The following is a 26,132-nucleotide window of genomic DNA, read 5'->3' as shown; positions in this document are numbered from 1 at the left end:
CACACTGGTATGAATGCAAACATATTCAAATGTATGCCCTGTAATCTGTTAATGCCCATTGCTGTGTGTGTACATTGTGCCCCTCTTGACAACTAGAGTACATCACTTCCAAGACCATGACCTTTGATGTTGTTGTTGTTGTTGTTGTTGTTGTCATTTTTAGACTAGTAGATTGTTGACGGCAGTATACAAGTAATTTACATTTTCAGGAAGATTTATAGGAATTCTCCTCCAGATTGTGTGTTTGGGATATTGTCTATTATATATTAATGGGTATTGGACACTGGATAGATTGGTGTTCTTTGTCTTTTCTCATTTGTGTGACTCATTCCAAACATTAACGAAGTTGTTAAAAAAACCATTTGTTTTACATTAGGTGGCATGTTTTTAGCAACGGGCAGCACAGACCATGTTATCAGAATATATTACCTGGGATGTGGCAATCCAGAGAAAGTATCTGAATTATCTGACCACACGGTAAGACACCTTACAGTCTAGTGCAGACAGTTTCTTTGGCAGACCTTAACCGTGAGATTAACTGACAGTTTTTGTGACGTTTTGTATTGAATATTTGTTTGTTTGTTTGTTTGTTCTCAAATCCGTTGCGCCTCCTTCTGCAGGACAAAGTGGACAGCATCCAGTTCTGTCACACAGGAGAGAGGTAGGAGGAACATTTCAAAATTAAGCACTGGGTTTGGGCGGGGGCAAGTCTTTTTTTTTCTTCTTTTTCTAAGTGCATCATCTGCCTTCACAGTGTTCATCTTATAGTGTAATCATCTGCTTTAACAGTGTGCTTTTGCAGCATTGAATGCCTGATTTAGCTTATTTGTCTGATGAAACTCTATGAGCTACAGAAGTAATTTCCTCCAGGCATAATATTTCTCTAATGTGCTCAGACGGAAGTGGTGGTGAGGAGGAGGCAGCTGACAAGCTTTAGCTGTGAGGAGAGTGTGTGGTTGGATGAGCGAGAGAGAGGGGGAGAGGGAGGGAGAGAGAGAGATAGAGAGAATGAGAAGAGGCCAAAGGATGTGTGGGAGGACATGGAGCGAGCCAGAGAAATGAAGATCTGTGGAAGGAAGGAGAAGGCTGTAGAGAGAGAGAGAGAGAGAGAGAGAGAGAGAGAGAGAGAGAGAGAGAGAGAGAGAGAGAGAGCGAGAGAGAGAGAGAGAGCGAGAGAGAGAGAGAGAGAGAGAGAGAGAGAGAGAGAGAGAGAGACAGAGCTAGAAGTATGGAGGAAGGAGCTGATGGAAGAACAGAAAGAGAGAAGGAAATAATCCTGTCGAGTGTGTGTGTGTGTTTGGGGGATTGATGGGAGAGAGTGAATGGTTGTGACCTGTGACGCCCCCTCCCCCTCCTCCCCTTACTCAGGTTTGTGAGTGGCAGCGGAGATGGAACGGCACGAATCTGGCGGCTGCATCGGCAGCAGTGGAGGAGCCTTCTTCTGGACATGAGTGCCACTCTGCCGTAAGCACCGCCCACCGTGACATCACTTCCACACTGTACCAAAGTTAAAGGACTTTTGTCTTATGTGTATATGAAGTGATTTTAGTAGGTACTCTTCAACTGCATATACTTCAACTACACAGTATCGAATGTTGAATGGCTAGTTTGTTTGTTTTTGTCATGAAAATAACCAGAGGTGCTGCTGATATGACTACATTTTTTTTTATTGTTTATATTTTCTAATGTTTTGTTGGTTTATGACATTTTTGTTTCTTCAGGTCTGAAACTGTAACAGTAAGGGAGGACCTCTTCTTTAAGGCCAAGGTTACCATGGTGTCCTGGGATCGGCATGACAACACGGTCATCACCGCTGTCAACAACTATCTGATCAAAGTCTGGAACTCGTACACAGGAGAGCTGCTACATATCCTAAAGGTAAGGATTCACTGCGAGTTTCTGTCACCTGCCTGGGATGGTTGGCAAGATATGAATCAGACCTTGTCATCTCAACATTTTCATTTTTATCCCATAACCTGGTTTTTCTTTGGCTGCAAGTGTCCCTGGTGGTTGTAGTACAGAATTGCATTTGGTCCATATGACCTATATGAGCTAAGTACCAGCACAGTAAGGTAAAATCGAGACCGGCAATGGCTGTTCCTCCAGTATAACTCTGGTTAGCTTTCAAAGCTGACGGAAATGGACCCATGTGGTATCTTTTGCGGTGGCGTCTCCAGCAGAATTGTTTCATCACCTGGCGTTCAGCTCACCGTCCTTCCTCTTTACTGCATTACCCAGACCATAGACAGATGGGTTGAAACCATTTTCAAGTGAGAGTTTTCCACTATGTTCTACAGTTAAAACTCTGCTCTTGTGAATCTGAACGCTTTGGTTTGATGTGAACTTCCTCCCAGCATGATGTAGTAATATTCAGATCAGTTATTTGCCACCAAAACAATTGAAATAGTCTCTTAAAGATGCTTTACAGAGCTGGAACCTCCTAGAGCAAGCACTAAAGCATGTATTCAAATATGCATTCTGTAGGAAAGTAGTAGTAGTAGTAGTAGTATTCAGTGTGCTCTTGAATGTTGTAGTACAATTTTGTTTTTTTTTAGTCTTCGGATCAAGTGCAGTCCCAAACAGCATGGCAGTGTTGAGACAGTGGTCGTCCTGTGTTTTCCGCAGGGTCACGAGGCCGAGGTGTTTGTACTGGAGCCACACCCGTTCGACCCCAGGGTCATGCTGTCGGCCGGCCACGATGGCAGCGTCTACATCTGGGACCTCCTGAAAGGCACAAAGACACAGCACTACTTCAATATGGTGAGTGATCAAACTCCGAGCCATGAGTCATGCACCATTTGCATGGATGACCTGCATTGACTCTGCACTCTGCATTTTCCTGGCATGTGGCCCTCACACAGGCTAAAGGATATCACAAAGTTGCTGGTTCTTTGGAGAATTTGGTTGATGGAGAAATAGGAAACTTTGGAGAGATCGAAGATTTTGTTATTAAAAACGCTTACACATAGACCTCTAACAACAAAGCTTCATTCCTCATTTGAAAGCCCAGTTTTGTGTGTGTTTTTCCAGTGTGTGAAGTGGCCTATGTTGAAACTATTGTTTCATCTTGTCATTTTGATGTGTGTGTGTTCAGATTGAGGGCCAGGGTCATGGCGCCGTCTTTGACTGCAAGTTCACGCCGGATGGTCAGCGCTTCGCCTGCACCGACTCTCACGGCCACCTCATCATTTTTGGCTTCGGCAGCTCCAAGCCCTACGAGAAGGTGAGAATGCTAGTTGAAACATCAGATTGTTCCATACGACAAGCTGAGGCCGCTAGTTAAAACATCAGATGGTTCCATACGACAAGCTGAAGCCGCTAGTTAAACCATTAGATGGTTCCATACGACAAGCTGAGGCCGCTAGTTAAACCATCAGGTGGTTTCCTACCAGAAGGTGAGGCTGCTAGTTTAAATGTGGTTTGGTGTTTTTTCATAAGTGATTGGAGACCAACCTGCAGCTTGTTAAAAATGTGGTGTGAAGTTCATGCCATTTGGTCTGCATGTATTAGTGCTTCAGTACCAGTTCAATGCCTTGTGAAGGTGAAGTGTAAAGTGGTGGTCTAATTTAAGTAGTAAAGGACTTTGGAGAAATTGTACTATATAAATTATATTATATACATTATATAAATTATATTATATACATTATATTATATTGTAGAAGGAAAGCTAGTAGTGTCCCTTCAGATGTGGTTTTGGAATGAGCCAACATTTTGATGTCTTCGCAAACATCTGTCTGTTACAGTTAGTCCAAAGTCTGTTTTAAGTCCCCCAACTCGGCGGCCATCTTGCAACGCACTTTGGGCCGTTATCGGGCAGCTACGTATGCAAGTGAATGGGCAGGCATACAGCGTGATGTGTAGAGGCTACTGACATATTGGCGCAACTAACCCCATCCATTTGTAGGGAGCCGTGTATCCTCATTAGAAAGTCTCTGGTTAGTCACAAGTGTCAGAGTTGGGGTTTACCTTGTGAAACAAAATGTGTCAGACGGGCAAGCCATAGGTGCCAAGGCCCTAAAACTAAGTGCTAATCTTCTCTAATCAACTGCCTTGGGTTGTTGGCATAAGATTAGCGTAAATCTAACAGATTGCCTACCGCTCAACTGCCCTCTGGGTGAGCCCTGCCTTTGGGCATGCAGCAGGATTAGACATGACCACAGCCTCAGGGTCAAAGGACAGTTCAGGTGAGCGCTGTGCAAGAGCTATTGGCAGCGTTCAGACTTCACATTTAGATGTGAATTAGGTGTGTGAAATAGAGTGTGCATGTGGTGTGAACAATAAAGGAGAATTCTGGCGATTTAAAAAATAAATAAATAATTAAATAAATACAAAAATCCACATAGGTCTCTGTTTCTCGAGGTCACCGGTACAAAAAAACCCCAAAAACAATCGGTTTTACTTTGCTCACGGGCTTGAGTTGCTAGTTTCACCAGGTGCACCGGCAGCTACAGCGCTACAGCTACAGCGCTCTGGGGGCATGAACATGGGGGCTCACAGATTCCTCCTATAACACACTCTCACTCTGAACAAATACATACTTAAAAAAAAGAAACAATTTCATAGTTGGTTGCTGATATATTAATATCTTAATTTATTTGTACTGTAGGTAAGAGGTTTATATCATTGAACAAGTGTTTGTGTGATGGGCTTTTGCTGCTACAACTCCCTCCACCCATTGTGTTGTGTCCCGTAGCTTCCAGACCAGGTGTTCTTTCACACGGACTACCGGCCACTGATCCGCGATGCCAACGGCTTCGTTCTGGACGAGCAGACGCAACAGGCGCCCCATCTCATGCCCCCGCCCTTCCTGGTGGATGTCGACGGCAACCCACACCCCCCCAGGTACCAGCGCCTTGTGCCGGGCCGAGAGAACATCGCCGACGAACACCTGGTCCCACAGCTGGGCTACGTGGCCACAAGTACGTAACGCAAGCGCATCTTCATTTGCCCTCTTTTTACATCCTTGATGTATGATATGAAAATTACTACAAATGTGTTTTATAATTTATAATTCTGAATGATTTGTAAAGTATTGGATCATGTAATTGTAAAGTATTGGATCATGTAATTGCAGTTACAAATTTGCATAATTGTCATTTGCATCAAAATTATGCTGTATAATGCTAATGTTTTTCAGGCTGTCGAACTGTCAGTAAGGGGTTACATTATTTGGATTTAAATATGATATGTATTTATGTCATGCAGCTCTGTCAGCCTGATAGAAGTGACCTTAAAGGGTGTGTGTGTGTGTCCCATGTTTCCCCCAGGTGACGGGGAGGTAGTAGAGCAGGTAATTAGCCAGCAGCCTGGCGAGAGTGTGGAGGTGGCGGTCGGTCGGAGTGCTCTAGACCAGGCCATCCGGGTCCTGCAGCAAAATCAGGACCGGCGTATCCCAGCGCTGCCCGAAGGAGCAGTGGCGCCCCCCCCGGCCCCCCTACCCGCTCCCGGAACCCCCCGCAGAGGTGCGACGACATCGCAGCACACATCTGACCATGTTCACTAGACCAGAGTGAATATACAACCACACATCTGACCATCTTCACTAGACCAGAGTGAATATACAACCCAAAATCAGCACACATCTGACCATGTTCACTAGACCAGAGTGAATATACAACCACACATCTGACCATGTTCACTAGACCAGAGTGAATATACAACCCCAAATCAGCACACATCTGACCATGTTCACTAGACCAGAGTGAATATACAACCCCAAATCAGCACACATCTGACCATGTTCACTAGACCAGAGTGAATATACAACCACACATCTGACCATGTTCACTAGACCAGAGTGAATATACAACCCCAAATCAGAAAAAGTTGGCATGTTGTTTAAAATGCAAATAAAAACAGAATGTAAATCCGCTAATCTCGTACACTCCTACTTAAATGCCAAAAGGACACAGACAACATATCAAATGTTGCAAATGACAAATTTGACTATTTCATTTAAATTATATGTTTATTTTAAGCAACACGTTTAAAATTAAGTTGGGATGACGGTAACAAAATGCTGGAAAAGTGTAATAATAAAGAAAATAACTATTTAGAGTAAGTACAGAAATCTTTGCAAACTAGGGATGGAGCTGAAAAACAATATTGGATGGCCGTGGTCTTTTGGACACAATGTTTTAGTGCTCAGTTCGAAACCCAAATGACTGTGACTGTGTGTGTTGTTGACATCAAATTCAAAATGATCATATAATTGACATGAAATAGTCAAGATTTTCATTTTCAACATGTTGTCGATGTGCTTTTGGCTGCTAAATATGGGTTTACGAGACTTGTATATTATCACATTCTGTTTTTATTTGCATTTTACACAACGTCCCAACTTTTTCTGATTTGGAGTTGTACAGCTCCGGAAAAAATCCAGAGATCACTGCAAATTTTTCTGAGGTCATCCTATGGTTGGGGGAAAAAAACGACCCAACGTAACAACCGCTCTCTAACTCTCCCTCCTTCCCTGTGTTTTTCTCCCAGTGTCCATGAACGAGCGCATGGAGCTACAGTCGTCTCCTAACGTAGGGCTGCGGCGGAGTGGTCAGGTCGAGGGCGTGCGGCAGATGCATCAGAACGCCCCCCGCAGCCAGATGGCCACCGAGAGGGACCTGCAGGCCTGGCGGCGACGCAAGTGGTCGCTCCCCGCTGCACCACGTTGGGGAGAGTTCAGCACACATAAATCACACAACAGCATCACCTCCACCGGTATATATAGATATATATATATATATATATATATATATATATATATATATATATATATATATATATATATATATATATATATATATACACACACACACACACACCCACACACACACACCCACGCACCAAGGATATCATACAATACAGAATCACAACCTCACTACTTGTCCACATGTATCACACCTGTGTCACTCAGGCATACATGTGCACACACACACACACACACACACACTGCACAGCAGTGCCATTACATAATCCACATATATGACAAGGTTAAAAATGCATTCTTGGGGAATTTAACACATTACTTTTGATCTGACACTCATCACAAAACACACACGGAATTCACAGTCCACTTCTCTGTTATGTGCAATACCCATTTTAATTGTACTGCTTGTTTTGCATTGCAAGTGCTGCATTGTCATCAAGGACAGTAAAGAAGAGCAATGTTTATTTACCATGGTTTCAATTGTAGACAGCGCCCTCTGTTGGATTGAAGTTTATAGCAGTAGGCTACATACTTGCATACAGAACTCGTGAGTGTTCTAATACCATAAGCTTAACAGAATGGCAATTAAATAAAACAACATGTATACTACCATCGGTCCTGTATAAATATTGGCACAAATCCACGGTGTGCATGAGCCATTTTGCCAAGCGCTGTCAGTCAAACTAAACGCCTCTCTCGATCTGTCTTTCCCCTCAGGTATCAGGAGTGCTTCCGAACGGCCAAAGGCGAGGAGGAGACGACACTCTTCAACATGAGGAAGCGCAGGATCATTCATGGCGGTTTCAGGGTACGACACACAACCCAACCCAACACACTTGGTCACACTTGTGAAGCCATCACTTGCTATTGGTGGACAGTGCAAAAGCAGGGAAAAACTGTTTTGCCTGAGGTTATCACTGCCTGCCTTGATGGAGTTGATGTCGCTGTTATTCACATGCTTGTTGCTCTTACTCCTTATTGTTGAGAAAAGAAAAGATGCTCATAGCCCAGAATCCATAAGGATGGGTCAAAAATATCTAGTATACTGGGTCAAAAAATATCTAGTATACTGGGTCAAAAATATCTGGTATACTAGTTCAAAAATATCTGATTATGGGATGAACTGCACATTGTATAGCCGTCATTTACATTTCGGTGTGAAGTTTAGAACCCAGAGTTCTTCGTCAGATTTCTTGCTTGTTATTTGAACTCTAGCTGACTAGTGATGCAGACTATTAAAGGTGCCATGTGTGATGTCCGCCAAAAATCAATTCATACTCCACATTCCATAAAAGATGGGGGCAGTATACCTCCAGAAAGTGAGCTGGTTTACCCTAGAGTAACAACCGAGACTCGTGTATTGCAGTTTGGCTGATATCTCTGCAGCACTATACCTTGTTATTTTTTTTTTAATGACATCATCGCCCATATTTCTACTCATTCTTTTGATGCGTGTAGCTCATCTTTTGGATATTTTTACCTAAATTCTTACACATGGCACCTTTTAAAAGATGTGTGGGCCCCATTCATTTTCAGTCCCGTGGTCTGGGAGACCCAGAGGATAAGCCTGGGTATTGACTGATGTCCTGAATTGTTTCAGTTCCAATTCACAAGGTCCCAATATCAATTCTGATAGGGATACTTCTAGTTATAATACTAATTTTGCTTGGATTTGAAGATTACTCTGTTTTCTTGTGCAAAGTATAACATTAGTTTGTCTAACATCATACCTTAGTAAACAATATTGATGGTTACTTTAAGGATTGGCCTATTAGTGTACTTTTTATTCCCGCTTCCATAAGTAAAGGCACATTACATTACATCATTGATTATTTTTAAAACGATCGATTCAAATAGATGTACATAAAGAAGTAATGATATTGTGTCTGGCTACGTAGTGTTCTGGGTCAATGAGTATGTGAAGTGACCGTTCTTTGGCTTAAACCTCCTCAGGACGACTCGGACGATGAGGTGCCTTGTGTGAAGCGGGTGCCGTCACGCAAGCGCCAGCGGAAGGATAGCGTCGCGGAGGAGTTTATCGAGTTTTCCTGTGAGGAGGGCGAGGAGACTGCCGCAAGTTCTGAGGTACGGCTGACCTCAGATTAGCATCCCGTGCTAATGTTTACCTGCTTGCTCACAGCTGCGATTCCCAAACACTGACTTCAGACCAGGGGATCTGGTCACTGCTTTAAGCTATTCTGTGTCATTTAATAAAATGCAGTAGAGATAGACATTACACATCCATTCATATTCAAAACACAACACATCGTCTTTTGAAAATGCACATTCTTGTTGCTGACAAACGTTGAGTGTGTGTGTGTGTGTGTGTCATTTTATGGATTTCTTCTAGCATATGTCTGTATGGAGCTGCTGTTGAAGTCCTCAATCTAGGGCAGCAAACTGAAACATTTTAGAATAAGTTTTAGCCGTAGAGGCAAAATCCATCTTCATGTACGTTGTATGACCTTTTTTGTTTTTTTTTGTTTGTTTTTTTAGGACCCTGACATGGAGGGCACTGAAAATGACTCATCCAATGAGGAAGAGTGGAAGAGTGACAGCTCTAGGTACAAATCAGCGTGAACCGTTGTGAAACAATATCCTGTTTATCTACATACCTAAAAAAGGACAGAGTAGTAAGAAACAGTCCTGAGGTTTGTGTATACTTGTGGTACTATTAATCTACTCGGAAACATTGTCTGACATGAACTCGAAGAGCAGGACAAATTTGGCTTATTTACAGTGATGAAATCAGAAATGGGTAGAAATAGACTGAATTGAGATTGGACTCTTCACATGGAAAGAAATAGTCAATGATGTCTGATTGGCTCATACTTCTCTTCCCCTCACAGCAACTCCTCTGGCGAGTATTCTGATTGGACGGCTGACGCCGGCTTAAACCTAGATCCCAACAACCCGCAGTCATGGAGACGGTCACGACGCAAGCTCAGCAGCTCGGAGGAAGAGGAGGAGGACGAGGACGATGCTGAGGAGGAAGAGCAGACGACACGCGATGAAGAGGAACAAACATCTCAGTCTCGCAAACAGAAGAAGGCCAAGAGTAAAGCACCCAAGGTGTGTGAGAAACTCGGGGATCGATGGGACGGGTGAACTGCCTATAGCATCACATGATAAGCATATGTTGTAATTATGTTGGAATGAGTGCCACTCTAGGAAACAGTAAGACATGTACAATGGAAGTGTCCTTAGGTTAATATGGAAAGCAGTGAAGATCCCATTTATAGATTTCTTGATTAATTGTGACAAAAGTCTAGTGTCTTGGTGAAAAATTTTAATTTAATTTATTTGTGCTTTCTGACCCTTTGGCTTTCCCAGCATCCCAAAGCTCGGCCATCCATTAACAGGGAAGTGTCCAACGAGTTCAGGCCCTCTGTATGGATCACGGACGTCTTTCCCAGGAAGTCTCCTTTCGTCCCGCAATTGGGAGATGAGGTAAGCGCTATTTTTAGATTTTTGTTGTTTGTGGTGTTCTTGACCCTGGTCTACATGGTTTAGGTGTAGAAGTAGCATAAGCACGGTTTAATCACGCACATCCATATAATTCAGTTGCAGGATCAAAGATACGGTTCTAAAGAAAAAGTGAAGATCTGCACACGGTAGACCTCCCATTCAAGTTTTTTTTAGTACTAATAAAACATAAGTTAAATGGGAGCTCTCTGGAGTGCAGATCTTCACTTAGGTATAGAAGTATACATATCAAAATTGAGAGGTTTAGATTCTTTGTGTGTGATTCTTTACCACTAACTAAAATAAATCACGTCTTCCTCAACTGTTGTCCCGTGTACGACTGACTTAAAAGCTGCCTGTCTTCTCACACTCCCCCTCCTTCCTCTCGGCTCTCTGGCGCCCCCTGCAGGTGATCTATTTCCGTCAGGGCCACGAGGCCTATGTGGATGCGGTGAGCAGGAATAACGTGTACCCCATCAACCTGGACAAGCAGCCCTGGAAGAAGATGGAGCTGAGGGTTGGCATGGCTTTATTGATCTGCACTTCTCCCCAGCAGCTCACCACACACACACATTAGTTTAGACATCTCTCAGTTCAACACACACACACACACATTAGTTTAGCCGTCTTTTAGTTCACCACACACACACATTAGTTTAGCCGTCTTTTAGTTCACACACACACACACACATTAGTTTAGCCATCTTTCAGTCCACACACACACATTAGTTTAGCCATCTTTCAGTCCACACACACACATTAGTTTAGCCATCTTTCAGTCCACACACACATTAGTTTAGCCATCTTTCAGTTCACACACATTAGTTTAGCCATCTTTCAGGACACCCACACACACATTAGATTAGCCATCTTTCAGTCTACCACACTCACACACACATTAGTTTAAAATCATATTGGAGTTTTGAAGTGACATCCAGCTTGTGATGTGTCTTGTAGTATGTTTTATAGTAAATATTATGTTTTTGGGTCATTAACAAACATCCCTAAAGTATGTGCATGTTGAACTAGAACTTTAAGCAGAGTCTAAGCTTAAAGCAAACTTTTTTTTTTTTAAATCTCCTTACTGTTTTAGGAGGTGTGTGTGTGTCTGTGTTTTAAGGTTTTTAATAATGAATGCAATGTGTGACCATTTTTTAGCACCTGCTGCATAATTTTTTGGTTGTGTGTGAGTAACTTTGATTGTGTATGTGTGTCTGTGTCCTATGTTGCAGGACCAAGAGTTTGTGAAGATCACAGCAATCAAGTACGAGGTGTGTCCTCCCACCCTCTGCTGTCTGAAGCTCACGCTGATTGACCATGGTACAGGCAGGACAACAGACAAGTCTTTCTCCATCAAGTGAGTCTGACGGATAGCTACTGGGTATTGTATTGTGCAAACACATGGGAGGAGAAGTGTTAATAGTGATTGATTAGGTGTTCTGCCATATTTATGAATACAGCCTGTTTGGGGCGGTGGTTGTAGTCTAGCAGTTAAGTAGTGTAGTGGTTAAGGAGCTGACCTAGCATGCAGTAGCCTGAAAGGTTGTGGGTTCAATTCCCGGCTACCACCATTGTGCCCTTGAGCAAGTTGTTCCGGGGACTATGTAATCCCTTTGTAATGTAGTTGACGTATGTAAGTCGCTTTGAACAACAGTGTATGCTAAATGACTACATGTAAATGTATTGATTTTAAGAGCTATCATTTGTAATTTAGTTTGACTTTATCACCCTAGCCGTTCATGCTTGGACAAGGTTCAGACAACATTGCCATATTAATCATGGGTTCAGTACTAGTATGCATTCTTAGAGTTAAGGCCTGTGTGTGTTTGTTTGTGTGTGTGTTGGTAGGGTGAGTAGGAATGTGTGTGTGTTTGGTAATTTGTGGAAAGTTCTGGAAAAAAGTCCATTTAAGTGATCTGAGGATGAATCGTATGATGTATTATGAAATAGTCTTTTTCATGTCTTCAGAAATCATGCCTAATAAATAGAGGGTTATTTTAGTTTTCTGTCCTGCAAAAACCTGTGTAGTCAGCTGTGTAGCCACTTGAGAAATGGCAAACTGTAATGCCACGGTCCCTCATCTCTAGGTATCATGATATGCCAGACGTGATTGACTTCCTGGTTCTGCGGCAGTGTTACGACGACGCCCGGAACAGACTATGGCAGCCAAGTGAGTAGACCATTTCCTTTAAGAGTCAACATCAGCCATGTGCCAAAACATGGGGTCCATAAAAACATGTCTTTTTTGAATGATCTTTTTTACAGCAGGCACCAATACAGGCACTGTACTTGTTCTTAAAGGTTGTAGGCCCAAATATAAATGATGACATTCATCTAATCTTTCCTAATGATCTGCTAGCTGCCCGCCCAATAAGCAGGCTGTCAAAAAAACGCATCTCTGTAGGCAGCCTAGGCTCTGAGATCTGGACACAAAAACAATTACTAACAACAAGTGTTGCCAACCACTCAAAGGCAAAATAAAGTGTTCCAACCAATAACCGACGAGATGCGCGTTCAGGAGTTTAGATTGTGCGGGAAGGGAGTAGCGAGCGAGCTCTCTGTTTTGTTTGAAAGCCAACAGAAGTGACGTTTCCCCACCATCGCTGATGCAACCTTTAAGAACATTAAGATATTCTGTGCATGTCTGACAGTAAGTCTATGTTTTTGTCACCTATTCCCATTTAAGCAGGCAGCAGTGGTTTCAAAGAGAGTGCCGACCATTGGACCTCATTGCGTTTTATTTGTTATTAGTCATTCGTTTCATTCACGACAGTTCCGACAGCCCCTGTACGTGCTCTCAGTCTTTGTTTTTATTTCTCTCTCTCGATCACAGACGATCGGTTTCGCTCCGTTATCGATGACTGCTGGTGGTTTGGGTCCATCGTGTGTCAGGAGCCGTATCAGCTCGAGTATCCCGACAGCCACTTCCAGTGCTTCAAAGTCAAGTGAGAGAGAGAACCATCTCATTCAAAGCCACTTTAAGACAATCACATGCAAAGCTACTTTAAGACCATCACATTCAAAGTCACTTTAGCACAATCACATTCAAAGTCACTTTAGCACAATCACATTCAAAGTCACTTTAGCACAATCACATTCAAAGCCACTTTAGCACAATCACATTGAAAGCTACTTTAAGACCATCACATTCAAAGCCACTTTAGCACATTCAAATCCACTTTAGCACCTACTCTGAGGCGTGATGACTATGGCCCAGTTGTGTTATTGTCATGCAGTTGTCCTAGTAACTGTATCCCATGGTGCTTTGTGTTGCTCATGCCAGGTGGGACAATGGGGAGACTGAAAAGCTGAGCCCATGGGACATGGAGGCCATCCTAGAGAACGGTACTCACTAGACCTTACAGCTGCACTCCATGCACTCCAGCCATTGATTAGCCCATAAATACCATTCAAAAGATACATATACATTACGTACATACATATATGTTACCAACATACATATTCAACTAAATATACAAATACAGCTAACATACCATCTAAACCAGAAATGTGTGTGTGTGTGTGTGTGTGTAGCCCAGCAGCCTGAGTCTGAGGGGGGAGGTGTGCCAGTTACCGGAGAGGAGATGATTGAAGTCCTCTACAAGCCCCAGGCGGGAGAGTGGGGCGTCAGAACGCGCGATGAAGAGTGTGAACGCATCATGGCTGGCATCGACCAGCTCATCACCGTGGGTACGTACAGCATTGTGTAACTAGTCGTGTATACTTCTATCAGTACTCACTGGCACCTGATACTGAAGCTACATAAGCACTGACCCGCAGGCCTGGAGGCAAGTGAAAATAGCATGTCGGGCCAGTAGGTTGTTCGACTGCAGTCACCAGCACGAGTCGGCTCAGCTCACCTTTGGTGCTAAGTGGTTGAAGCGGAGACTTTCTGATGGGGAGACACAGCACTCAATAGGCTAGAGGGCAATTCCGCGCAGAACGGTCACATCCATAACGCCAACGCAATGCCATGGTATTTAGCTGCCGTTATGGATGTGACCGTTTTGCGTGGAATTGCCCTAGAATAGATCTTTATTGTCTTTGTCACAGGTACAATGAAATTTAAAGTGCTCTCCAGTCAGTGCATCATTCATAGAGTCTATGTAACAAATAAAATAAAGGATAAATACTTAAAAATAATAAATAATTTACAAGGATACAAGGAAGTTTATTGTCACATGCATATAGTTACTGGAAGTAAGAAATGCAGTGAAATTATGTCTGGTGTCAGCCTATTTGTGCATTAATGGGGGGGGGGTAAAAAGTGCAGTAGAAGAGGGGTTTAGTAGATTAAGTGGCAAGGGCTGCATAAAAAAGGTGGGGGAGGATTGGGATTGGGTGGGGGGCACCAACAAAGAGCACCCAAGAGCAACAGGGGCAAGGAAAACTCCCCTACCAAGGAAGAAACCTTGGGCAGATCCACGGCTCAAGGGGCTAACCCAACTGCCAGGGTCTTGGTGTGTGTGTTGGGGGGATGACAGGGGAGATGGGATAGTGTGCTGTGTATGTGGGGAGAGGGCAGTGTGCAATATGTGTGTTGGAGAAGCTTCCTCATGAGACATTTAAGTGCTAGTGTTGCCTAAAAATACATAGAAACATCATTACCAGCATACATAAAGTCATACACACCCAGTCATTGCATTAAAAAACAGTATGGACATATATCTGCCTACAGGCATGCATACTATCTGTCATTTGCGTTGATCCATTTAACATCTGAATCCATATTGCACTTTATTTTTGTGCAGCATTGAGGGTGGTTATTGCAGTTTGATAAAAACTGCAATAGAAATGGATGGGGTTAGTTTGTAACGCCAATATGGCACTAGCCTCTACACATGTCACGTCCTGAATGCCTCTCCATTCACTTGCATACGTAGCTGCCCCATAACGGCCCAGAGTGTGTTGCAAGATGGCCGCCGAGTTGGGGGACTTGCCTAAAAGGATTTGTGGTTGAACTTAAGCATGTGAGGCTGTTAAAATAAATGAAGAATATATTACAATGTAACAGATCAATGGGGATGGGGTGGAGGCAATGCTACGTTTGACTGATTGACGCTTGTCCTCTGTCTGTGTTTCTCCAGATATCGCCGGTCCGTTTTCTGGCCCGGTGGACATCAGCCAGTACCCCGAGTACTGCACGGTCATCGCGTACCCCACGGACCTGGGGACCGTTCGCATGAGGCTCCAGCATCGCTTCTACAGGTCTGGCTGCAGTCTGTCTGTAACCACTGCATTTACACAGGGATCGGAACGGGCTTCACTCAGTCTCTCTTTAGATTCTTAGAATCCTGGACCAGAGCTGTAGCTTAGTAGAAGAAGGGACAAAAGACCACATTTTGCAGAAGTTTATTTTATTGCTGTAAAATTAACTTATTCAAAGTGCGGCCTTCTCTCCCTCCTTTTACCTCGCATTGACACCACCTCCGGCCGCGTTCAGCTCTGGCTGTGATAACTGCTTCCAGAAGTGTCCCAGAAGCACCTTTCTTCCAAAATTAGCCAAGTAGGCCCTAGTATCTGTGAAGTGGCGCAGAGCAGAGAGTCTCTCCTGGGACACTTCTGAGGGCAGGACGGAGACTGAGACAGACTCGGTGGGAATCTGGGCTTATTCTCCTCATGTTCCGCTCCGATTCAGCAGAAAGTGAGCACTAGGGCTGTTTGTGTCGGGTTCTAGCTACTACTGTCAATCTGAGTGCCTCCACCGTATTTATTTATTTATTTATTTATTTAAAGTATATTTTTTGGCTTTTTTGCCTTTATTCGGATAGGACAGTGAAGATAGACAGGAAGTGAGTGGGAGAGAGAGATGGGATAGGACGGCAGGTCTGATTTGAACCAGGGTCCCCGTGGGCACCTCTACATGGTAGCCTGTAGCGCCACAGTACCCCCCTGAATGTGTTTTTTTTTTTTTTTTTTTTTTTTTTTTTTTTTTTGTCTGCTTATGCAATAGAGGTTGTGCTCAAGTTAAGAAGTGGTCCTGAGCACGTGTGTGTGTGTCTGCAGGCGAGTTTCTGCACTAGTCTGGGACGTCAAACACATATTCCTCAACGCCAAGACCTTCAACGAGCCTCGCAGCAAAATTGCAGACTCTGCCAAACTCATCACTGATGCCCTCCTCAAGTTCATTGGGTAGGACCCCTTCCCCTGCTGCTGGTGTTCTGTCTCCATGGCTCTCTTTCAGCTGTGGAGATTTTCTTGGCTCCTCTTGTCTTTCCCCGTTTTAATATGGTCAGCCGGCTTGGTATTGGTGCATAAAATAACTGTTAGTGTAAATTATGTTTCTGCTACCAGTAAGCCAGACTGTACGGACATCATAGAGATCTACAATGCACTGGAGAACTTCGAGTACTCTGATGAGGTAACTCATTTGGAAATACACACTAACATATAAGCACTTTTCATCCAACTTTTAATCCAACCTTTCATTTCGTCAATGAAACTAAATGACTTTGGAAGTCCACATGGAAATAGTGGATGTTTTATCCAGTCATTATGAATCGGTATTGTGTGGTGTGGAAATCGAACTGGTCCATTTGATTGTCTGCAGGACATGGAGGCTGATGTGCCCGGAACATCATCTGGACATGCTCTACGTCAGGTACTTTAATATTTCGGACAATTCAGGCAGTGTTCAAAACAACCCCTTGACAAACTAAACTGCCATTTAGTGTTCACCCTCTAACTTGACTTTGTTGTGTTTGTGTGTGTGTAGACTGCAGCAGAGCCTGCTCCTGATCCAGACGCATGGAAGGAGCAGTGTAGGCGCCTGGTGAACTACATATTCGAGTGCGAGGACTCGGAGCCTTTCCGCCATCCCGTGGACCCCATAGAATTCCCCGTAAGAACGCCAGCCAACCCTTTAAAGACCTGCTCTGAGAATGCCAGCAAACCCTTTAAAAACCTGCTCTGAGAACGCCAGCCAACCGTTTAAAAACCTGCTCTGAGAACGCCAGCCAACCCTTTAAAGAAGTGCTCTGAAGCTCTGCCATGGTCTGAGGAGGGCTTATGCCCCGTTCGATTTGTCTTTTAGCGAACTCTGAGCTCGTCAGTGACGTCATGTCATACGAGCTGTTTGCGTTCTGTTTGTCAACCAGCTGTGCTACTGTGTGTTAACATTTGACTATTGTTAGCAGTTGTTACTAGCCAGTTTGTAACGAAGCATTACAGTGTTTTACCCAAACAAACGTCATAGTATCATAGCGACAGATAGAGGTTGGACACTGTTGATTTAATGCGACACAAATCCAACAATAAACAAATCCAATGCTAATAAACAGAGCATATAAGGCTCACATTTACTGTTAATGAGCGCAGCCATCTTGGAAATTCAAACTCGTAGTACTCTGGGTTGGACCGAGGTGACTAGTCGTAGTTCCCTGGGCATTTCCTTTGCAAGTTTGAACCGAAAACGACTTGAAAAGACAAATAGAACGGGGCATTAGAGCTCCCAGACACAGTGCAGGAATTCAGTCATGGGACAGTCCGGTTAAGAATTGGAAATGAATGTATAATCGTACACAACGGCTTTGAACGTTTCTGATGACTAAGGGGCTTTAAACCGTAACTCCGGTCTAACAACAACCTAGTCTATTTTTGGATGACGACAAGTATAAATTTGTGTTTGAGACCAAAATGATGTCAATCCGTGTAGTTTTGTAGTAAGACCGGAAAATGTCCGGATTTGATTGATTTCAGTCAGGAAAATTGTGGCACTGTTGATTTTTATGCCTTGATTGTTTTTTTTTTTCAGGATTATGCAGATATCATTCACTCGCCGATGGATTTTGAAACTGTGCGGAACATCATAGAGCAGGACCGATATGAAAACCCCATCGAATTTTGCAAAGATATTCGTCTTATCTTTGTCAATGCAAAAGCCTACACACCAAACAAGCGCTCAAAGGTTTGTGTTGCAATGAGTCTTATTTTAGAACCCTCTGGAAATAATACGGCATCAACAATTGAGATTTGATGTATAACACTTTATTCATGATCCTTTTCATGAATTCATGAGGTTTGTGTTGCAATGAGTCTTATTTTAGAATCCTCTGGAAATAATACGGTATCATCAATTGAGCTTTGATGTATAACACTATTCATGATCCTTTTACAGATTATTATACAAGAAAAGTGATAATAATTTCAAATGACTCTGTCTGTCCTCAGATCTACAGTATGACTCTGCGTCTCTCTGCGTTCTTCGAAGAGCGCATCAGAACGATCATATCTGATTACAAGACGGCAGTGAAGAGTAGCGCAAAGCTGCGCCGCAGCCAGAGGTTCCGCAAAAGGCAGCAATACCAGGAACCTCAGACGCCAGGCCACGGATCCACCAGGTGGGTTCTTGTGTCTCCGTACAACTTAGCAGGTTACCTAACGCTAACCTTACTCGGAACACTGACAAGAGACTCTGTGAGAATCTACGCACCAGTAACCCCATTTCCCCATCTCAAAGCTGAGGACGTGTACACACACACACACACACACAGACTTGTTAATGTCTGTTTTTAAATAATCTTATACCTTTTAAAAGTTTGTCAGAGTAACCCCCCTGTCCTGTCTTCCCAGCAACCAGAAAAGGGCTGCTCTGAATGCTCAGGAAAAGGTGGAGACGTCTCCAACCAAATCTACCTCAGCCAAAGTGACTGCAGCGGAGAGGAGCAGTAGGAGGACGCGCCGGCGACACGGAGGGCGCAGGTCCCCCACACACTCTTCCTCCTCCGATGATGATGATGATGATGATGACTCCAAAGGAGCCTCCTCCACTCCGGGTAGGTGTCTCTTTTACCCAACGAAAGATTTGTCATAACTTCTTATGTAGCTGGTTTGCTGGCTTCAGCTTCAGTATCAGGTGCCAGTCAGTATTGATAGAAGTATACACTACCAGGTACACAATACTGGTCATTCAATGAAAAATCATTAGCTGTTGTCCAAATAGGAAACAGGAATGGCTAATTTCACAGAATTACGTGTGGCAATGTTTAGCGATTGTAAAGTTAGTTCCTTGTATTCTGGGTGGTAGTGAGATGAGGTGTCATCTTAATGTGTGTTGCCCTCTCTGATGTGCTGTTTTTCAGAGTCCGAGAGTGAGAGCGAAATGAGTCTGAACGACTCGGAGGGCAAATCGCGGGGTTCGTCTCGACGGCATCTCGGGAGAGACTCTCTGTGGTCAGGCCGTGCCACACGAAGCAGAGTGGTCCCCCACAGGAGGATGAGGACTCGTAAGCATGCTGTCTAAAGGGCTATTCACATCAAGAACGATAATGATAACTATAATCATAACGATTAAAGCGTTCACACTGAACAACGATAAACAAAGTCTCTCCTTGTGTTAATGAATGTGACGGTTAAAATTCGATGGGTTCTTATTGGCTATTAACTTTTTATCGTTCTGAAAATTGCTCTGAAAGTGATCCCAACGATATCATTCTTCATGTCGTTATCGTTATAGTTTGTATGAACGTCGTCATTCATATTAACGAGAGCGATATTTATTTATTTATTTATTTATTTATTTATTTATAGTCATCGTTATCGTTCTTGGTGTGAATGGGCCTTAAATCATCACAAATAATACATGCCTCTGGAGTTACAATACACAGTTAGAGTATGACTCTGGAGTTAAAGATTATAGCCCAAGTTGCTGTCTTGCAAAGCTATCTTAGGTAGAGCAAACAATAAGCGTCTCACATAGATCATTGATAAAGAATGAGTAACAAATGACTCCATGATTAATCACTGACTGTGACTATAGTCATGACTGAAGAATGCATGTAAAAGTAGTCGTCTTAATTCCAAATGAGTTGATTAACATTAGATTTTAAATCCAATCATGCTAGCTACTGTATAGAGCGGGCGATAGTTCTTTATTCTGGATGTTACAGCAGAGTACCCACACACAGCATTCAGCATTCAATGTTACTAACGTAAGCCAGGGTAACAAAAAGCACTGAGCCAGAGAAGACAGTCGTCAGATATAGTGTCAGAATCTACATATCTGTCTGGGGTCGGATGAGGAGCAAATAGTGGAAGAGATGCCCCCGAAGTAACCCTTCTAACCGTAATTTCCCAACTATTAGCCGTGGCTTATTCATTGATTTTGCTAAATTTCTTCAGCTATGAGGTTATGTTTGGTTTTGTTTCTCTTACCTTGCATAAAACACTGTCCTGTGGCTTATACACAATGTGACTAATACACAGGAAATTACTGTAATGTAAATGTTGCTTGTGGGGGGAGAACAGTTAATTAATAAACCTTTTGGAGTTATAGGTAGAAACACTCTGTTTTCTTAAAATAAACATCCTGTTTATAAATAAAACATCCGGTCTCAGCCAACTCCTTTGGCCGAGACAAAGAGAGTACGATATTGAAATTCACCAATATTCTTCATGACTAACAACAAATGACTACACGAACTGCAGAGAAACAAATGACCACCCTAAGCTGCTAAAATGTGATGTATTGTCTCTGTGTTCAGTGCCAGAGAGTGAGAGTGAGAACGAGGGCTTGTCTGCCAGGAGTTACCCCAGCAGAAGCACCAGGCTCAGAAGGAAACACGCAGAGGCCTTGGACCGGAGGAGACCAGGTGAGCACTTAAGCACTCTGCAAATAAGCGCCAACATGAGTGTGCTGTCACTTGCCAAGCACGTCAGCGCTGAAAATTTTAACTGCCAAGCAGGATTGAATAAACAATGGATTTTACTTGAGCAGTTCCGACAAAATATAACTGAATCGTAATCCATCAGTGGTGGCGGCAAAGTGCAACACTGGTGTGCGGAGTTGTATTGAAAATAATGGAATCTAATGTAATCAAATTTCGGGAGCGGAGTGTGCTATACTCATGTTGGCGCCAATGCGTGGGGCCCTTTACAGGCCTTAAAGTTCTCAGGCGGGCCAGGCTATTTGAAAATGGATCATCATTAACACGTAACAGATGTATAACAGCGTCGAAAGTTTCTGATAACTTCAGGCACAGAATTTGTTCTTTCTTTAAGCCCTGCTCAGTTCTATTTTATTTTAACCAACAAAGACAGAAAGTATGATTAGGTTATGTGGCTATGTGCGAATTGTGGGATAATTGAGGTGTATTGAGGGTAATTAGGGGAGTTGGGGTAACTAGGGGAGCTGACCACTAACAGCCAGTTGTTCATGTGTGGGCTTTTTCTTTCTCTTTGTTTTCCGTAGAAACCCACGCTCAAATGAATGGCGATGACAGGGCTTCGCGCCTGGAGAGACGAAGGCGTTTAAATCACATCGCCCGCCAGACCTCTCAGGAGTCCGACATCTTCACCAAAGACGAGGAGGAAGACGAGAAGGATGATGATTATTGCGACGATGAGGATGATGATGAGTCAATATCACGCAGACCCAAGACGAGGAAGACCGCTCGGGCTGCCGCCACTAGGTTTAAGATGCTTGATGCCTCTGAAGAGGAGGAGGATGACGAAGAGGAGCCGGAGGACAGTAGGAGGTCAAGCAGGAACCAGGGGTCTCGCTCCAGCAAGCGCAAAGCAGTACTGCACAGCAGCTCGGAGTCGGAGGGCCAGAAACCTTCACAGAGTATGTAGCTCTGCAACTGAATCTTCTTAATAACACAACACTTACTGAAATGAATATTCAACTATTTGGTATCACACATTTACTCACTAGCTCTTAGTTATTTATTTTTTTCCAGCTTTTAAATTTAGCTTGAGGTTGTTTTTGGCACATGTGAACAATAAAGATGAGCACTTTATGAAAAAGTAATATATATATATAAATGAGTAGCCTGTGTTTTGTATTGATCCTCCATGCTGCAACCTTTAGGTGAAAGTGAGAATGAAGAGTCTGGGAGTGAGGAGGAGGAGGAGGAGGAGGAGGAGGAGGGCAGTAAGGAGAGTGGTGACTCATCACGTCGGAACGGAGAGCGCAAAGGAAGGTGCCTTCGACCAATGAGGAAAAGTGCCTCCAAGGGACGCCATGGTGAGTACTACGTTATTGCCATGTTTTGGGAATGAACTCTCAATATTCAATTATTTTTAATCATCATTTTATTTAATTGTTGACTATTTACTTGATTATTTTCCAACCAATGCTTTATTTTCCCTTCCTGTTGTTTAGACCGTCAATCACACCTGAATGGCCACAGTAGTAAGCATCAGGTAAAGAGTGAGGAGAACTCCGACGGAGAGGCTAGTCCCGGAGACAGTTTGGAGGAAGACGAGGACAGTCTCATCGTTCGTCGGAAGTTAACTAGAAGGACGGCAGCTGCTGCCGCCAGCAAAATAAAAAATCTGAACACCAGCGAGGCTGAAGAGGAAGCCCCTTCCAGAAGCAGACAACAGCAGGGAGCCCCCAAAACCTCTGAGGAAGAGGAGTGTGATGACTACGAAGAGGTCAGAGATGCAAAATTCCAGAAGCACCCTCACCAAAATGGACGGAAGATGAGCAGAGAGGCCGAAGCCACTTCAAGAAGCCAAGAACAAACATCTGCCTCACGCACACATGCCACCAAGACACCTTCGAATGCCGCTGCCTCACCATGCACTCAAGGGTCTGACGACCTCAGCAGCGTTCCCAGGAAGAGTAAGACGCGGAAAAAGAAAATCATGTCAGACGACGAAGAGGAAGCTGACGGGGAACCGTCAGATGAAGAAGATGAAGATGAGACCCAAGAGAGCAACACCACTGAGGAGGATGGAGCCAGTAAAAAGAGGTCATCACGAAGCAGAAACGGATCAAGGGGACATGAGTCCAGCAAGAATCGGGAGTTCTCAAGGAGTTTACAAGAGTCCCCATCTGAAAGTGTAGAAGAGGAGGAGGAAAAGGAGGAAGAGGAGTATGATGAAGGGGAGAGGCCAAGAAAAAGCGTCAAGAAGAAGCAAGGTGCTTCGTCAGATGAATGGTCTGACGGGGAAGAGGAAAGCAGTTCCAGTCGAAAACCACAACTGAGAGCACTGCCTAAGAAGAAGTATATTGCTGACGACTCGGAAGAAGACCACCTCTCTGAAGAAGGCGGTCACTCAAGGAATGGCAAGGGCTTGACCAGTGACTCAAAGCATCATGCCAAATGGAAAAAGGAGCATCAAGACAAACACGGAAGGAGTAAAGCCACCTCTGTAAAACGAGAACAAACATCTGCCTCAGACACACATACCACCAAGAAACCTTCTGGTGCTGCTGCTGCTGCTGCTGTTGCTGCAAGCTCAACACCTGCGCACAAATCTGAAGACCTTAGCGACGTTCCCAGGAAAGGAGGATTGCAGAAAAAGAAAATAATCTCTGATGAGGAGGAAGAGGAAGAGGAGGAGGAGGAGGAAGAATTAGAAGAGGTGGAAGAGGAGGAGGACGAAGAGGGAGAAGAGTCCTCAGAAGAGGCAGAAGGAGAGAGCCAACAGAGGCAGACCACGGAAGAGGATGGAACCAGTAAGGAGCAGTCTTCATTAAGCAAGAATAGATCCAGAAGATGCGACTCCAGAAGGCATCTTGGGAAATCCAGTAGGAGAGCAGATGAGTCCCTCTCTGAAAGCGAGCCAAGAAAAAGCCATAAGAAAAAGCAAAGCTCCTCCTCTTCCTCCGAGGACTGGTCCCACAGCAAGAGCGAAGAGTCTGACCGGGAAGAGAAACACTTGTCCAGCCGAAAACGACGACTGAGGGCACTACCTAAGAAGTATGTAACCGACGACTCCGAGGATGACCTGGAAGCAGGTCACTCGAGGAACGATAAGGGCTTGACCAGTGAGTCAAAGCATCGAGCCAAACGGAAACGCAACAGAGGCTCAGAAGACTCAGGAGAAGACCACAGAAGCCACGGCAAGAGACGGAAATCGAGGGACCAGTCAGAGAGCGAGAATGATGATGAAGATTACCACAAACAGAAAACGTCAAAGTCGACATCATCCAGAGGTTCCCTGAAGGAGCTCAAAAGGAGGTTGCTCTCTGAGGAGGAAGAGGAGGAGAGGCGCAAGTCTCGACATGGCCAGAAACTCAAACGGAAATGTGGTGTCTCCAGCCCCGAGAGTGAAGAGGAGGTGGAGGAAGAAGAAGAGTCAGGCTCCGAGGTGAGCACCTCTAAAAGGCGAACGGGGAGACGACAGCCAGAGAGCAAGAGGAGGTCCCACAGGAGAGGCAGTGACTCGGATGCAGACAGTGATTACGGGAAACCCGAAAGGGCCACAAAAATCCGGACCAGGTACCGTGGAAAGAGAACTGTGACCTACAATGATAGTGAATGAATGGGTTCAAGCCAGCCAGCATTCAGCCGACCAGGAAGGAGGACGAGGTAATAAATGAAAGAAATAAATAGACACTAACTGGAGACCTTGAAGACAACTTGATGTCCAGGGAAGGGAAAAAAAATGAATTGGTAGCAGCACTGGAGTTAACACAGAGCAAATACTGTGAATCTGTTTTAATTCAGGGATATTTATATTTTCTATGAAAAAAAGATTTATAGAACTGCTGGTTTTTGGTTTGGGCAAACCAGTGCCATTCTGCTTCAGTGACTTGTGATTCATTATTTTTTTTCCGTTTGGCCAGCAAAAGTGGGGAAGTAAAGAAAAATAACAATAACACGCATACACAAACACGTTCGGGGGTGGGGGTGGGGTGCTTTGGGTGCTATCTTAATATACCTCCACTCTAATCAAGCATATGTTGCTGGCTTGCACTATGATGCACACTGTACTGAGGTGTTTTTCCTACACTAGCTCTAGCAGAATAGAAACTCAGGGGTCAACTACGTTTACCATAGTCTCAAACTTGCAATTTTTGTCCCATATTTTTGTTAAATGCTGAAGAGAGTAGAGTAGCATTATATGAAATGATTTCAGATATGGCGGTTTGCAGTTGAAGCACACTCAAAAAAACTGAAATAAACATGTCACCCATTTTCAACACTCCTTTTGTGAAAACGCTTTGGTATCCATGGTATTTGTGGTATTGAATAATTTGTATGAGCCAAAATGTACAAATTTGAGTCCTTACCTTCTCCCCTACTGTTATTGTTTTCTCTTTTGGTATTTTTTTTTATTGTGTACAATTTACTTTTTGTTCTTTCTAGTTGACATTTTTGATTGTCAAATGACCTTAATGTGCAAATTTTCTTTTTCCATTATGTAGCAAAAGTTTGGCATATTTAAATTGTTTCAGTCGAGCATTATTCCTCCCTCTCCTTTGGATGCATTGTCTTGCCATAATCAAATTAATTGGTACCCATTTGCGAAGTACAGGAGATCAGTAGTACTTATTGCAAAATGCAGTGATTTCTCATATTGGGAAGAAGTTCTAGTGTTTTGTGTTTATGTATTTTCAGTATTAAACTCCTTGTCAGATTTTGACTGGATACAACCGTTAATTGCCACTTGAGTTACTCAATTGTGTGTGTGTGTGTGTGTGTGTGTGTGTGCCGCCAGAGAGAGTGTATCCTTGTTCAGGTTGGGTGTTATGAACACATTTATGTAATCACATTTTTGATAAATGTCCTTTTCTTATTACCAACACTTTAATATAACACATTTCACAGGACAAGACCGGTTCTGCAGTTTCTTGCAGGCAGATTGATCAGAAACGTCCCCAAACATTATACGACCTCCATTATACAAAGTCTAATTTCTATTATTTAAACATAGTTTGGGGCAGAATAATGATCATGATCATGGAGCCAACATGTCCCCCCAGGATCTTGAGGGTTTATTGTTAGTGTTTTACAAGCAAACATTACTGAATTGGCTCTAGGAATTCTCAAAAATTGTGAAATTAGGAATTTCTAAAAAAAATTTCTAAACATGATATTTATCTATCATGATCAAAATCAAAATAATGGCAAAATTCTATGACATGGTATTTTTGGAGGTAACCGCTCTATAAGCAAACTGCAAATGGGGAAATCTGCATTAGCAGATTATAAATGTACAGGTTTTGGCATATATGAGCATAGCATCCGTGGTCTACTGGTTAGGGAATCGGACTTGTGACCGAAGG

The 26,132-nt window shown here is 43.5% G+C and overlaps 1 protein-coding gene across 1 annotated transcript in view; it reads left to right on the top strand.

Annotated features, from left to right (window-relative positions):
- The window catches only part of brwd1 (bromodomain and WD repeat domain containing 1), a 31,482-nt gene extending 5,976 nt beyond the window's left edge, over positions 1-25,506 (top strand). The window contains exons 11-43 of the mRNA XM_048263900.1: positions 377-477; positions 621-661; positions 1,369-1,464; positions 1,722-1,878; positions 2,626-2,760; positions 3,095-3,223; positions 4,694-4,919; positions 5,268-5,462; positions 6,490-6,640; positions 7,382-7,511; positions 8,657-8,788; positions 9,200-9,267; positions 9,553-9,775; positions 10,037-10,153; positions 10,578-10,685; positions 11,401-11,525; positions 12,256-12,338; positions 13,002-13,113; positions 13,452-13,513; positions 13,703-13,858; positions 15,256-15,376; positions 16,175-16,300; positions 16,463-16,529; positions 16,719-16,769; positions 16,884-17,009; positions 17,922-18,074; positions 18,338-18,507; positions 18,740-18,942; positions 19,249-19,392; positions 20,650-20,757; positions 21,357-21,731; positions 21,978-22,133; positions 22,272-25,506. Of these exons, the coding sequence (XP_048119857.1) occupies positions 377-477; positions 621-661; positions 1,369-1,464; positions 1,722-1,878; positions 2,626-2,760; positions 3,095-3,223; positions 4,694-4,919; positions 5,268-5,462; positions 6,490-6,640; positions 7,382-7,511; positions 8,657-8,788; positions 9,200-9,267; positions 9,553-9,775; positions 10,037-10,153; positions 10,578-10,685; positions 11,401-11,525; positions 12,256-12,338; positions 13,002-13,113; positions 13,452-13,513; positions 13,703-13,858; positions 15,256-15,376; positions 16,175-16,300; positions 16,463-16,529; positions 16,719-16,769; positions 16,884-17,009; positions 17,922-18,074; positions 18,338-18,507; positions 18,740-18,942; positions 19,249-19,392; positions 20,650-20,757; positions 21,357-21,731; positions 21,978-22,133; positions 22,272-24,385 (6,461 nt within the window). The 3' untranslated portion in view covers positions 24,386-25,506. The remainder of the gene's footprint in view (positions 1-376; positions 478-620; positions 662-1,368; positions 1,465-1,721; positions 1,879-2,625; positions 2,761-3,094; positions 3,224-4,693; positions 4,920-5,267; positions 5,463-6,489; positions 6,641-7,381; positions 7,512-8,656; positions 8,789-9,199; positions 9,268-9,552; positions 9,776-10,036; positions 10,154-10,577; positions 10,686-11,400; positions 11,526-12,255; positions 12,339-13,001; positions 13,114-13,451; positions 13,514-13,702; positions 13,859-15,255; positions 15,377-16,174; positions 16,301-16,462; positions 16,530-16,718; positions 16,770-16,883; positions 17,010-17,921; positions 18,075-18,337; positions 18,508-18,739; positions 18,943-19,248; positions 19,393-20,649; positions 20,758-21,356; positions 21,732-21,977; positions 22,134-22,271) is intronic.
- The last annotated feature ends 626 nt before the right edge of the window (positions 25,507-26,132 follow it).

This window comes from Alosa alosa, chromosome 15 (assembly GCF_017589495.1).
Source record: "Alosa alosa isolate M-15738 ecotype Scorff River chromosome 15, AALO_Geno_1.1, whole genome shotgun sequence".
NCBI classification, from domain to species: domain Eukaryota; kingdom Metazoa; phylum Chordata; class Actinopteri; order Clupeiformes; family Clupeidae; genus Alosa; species Alosa alosa.
Note: the sequence above shows the minus strand (reverse complement) of the source record. Positions and strands in the feature narration are given on the sequence as shown.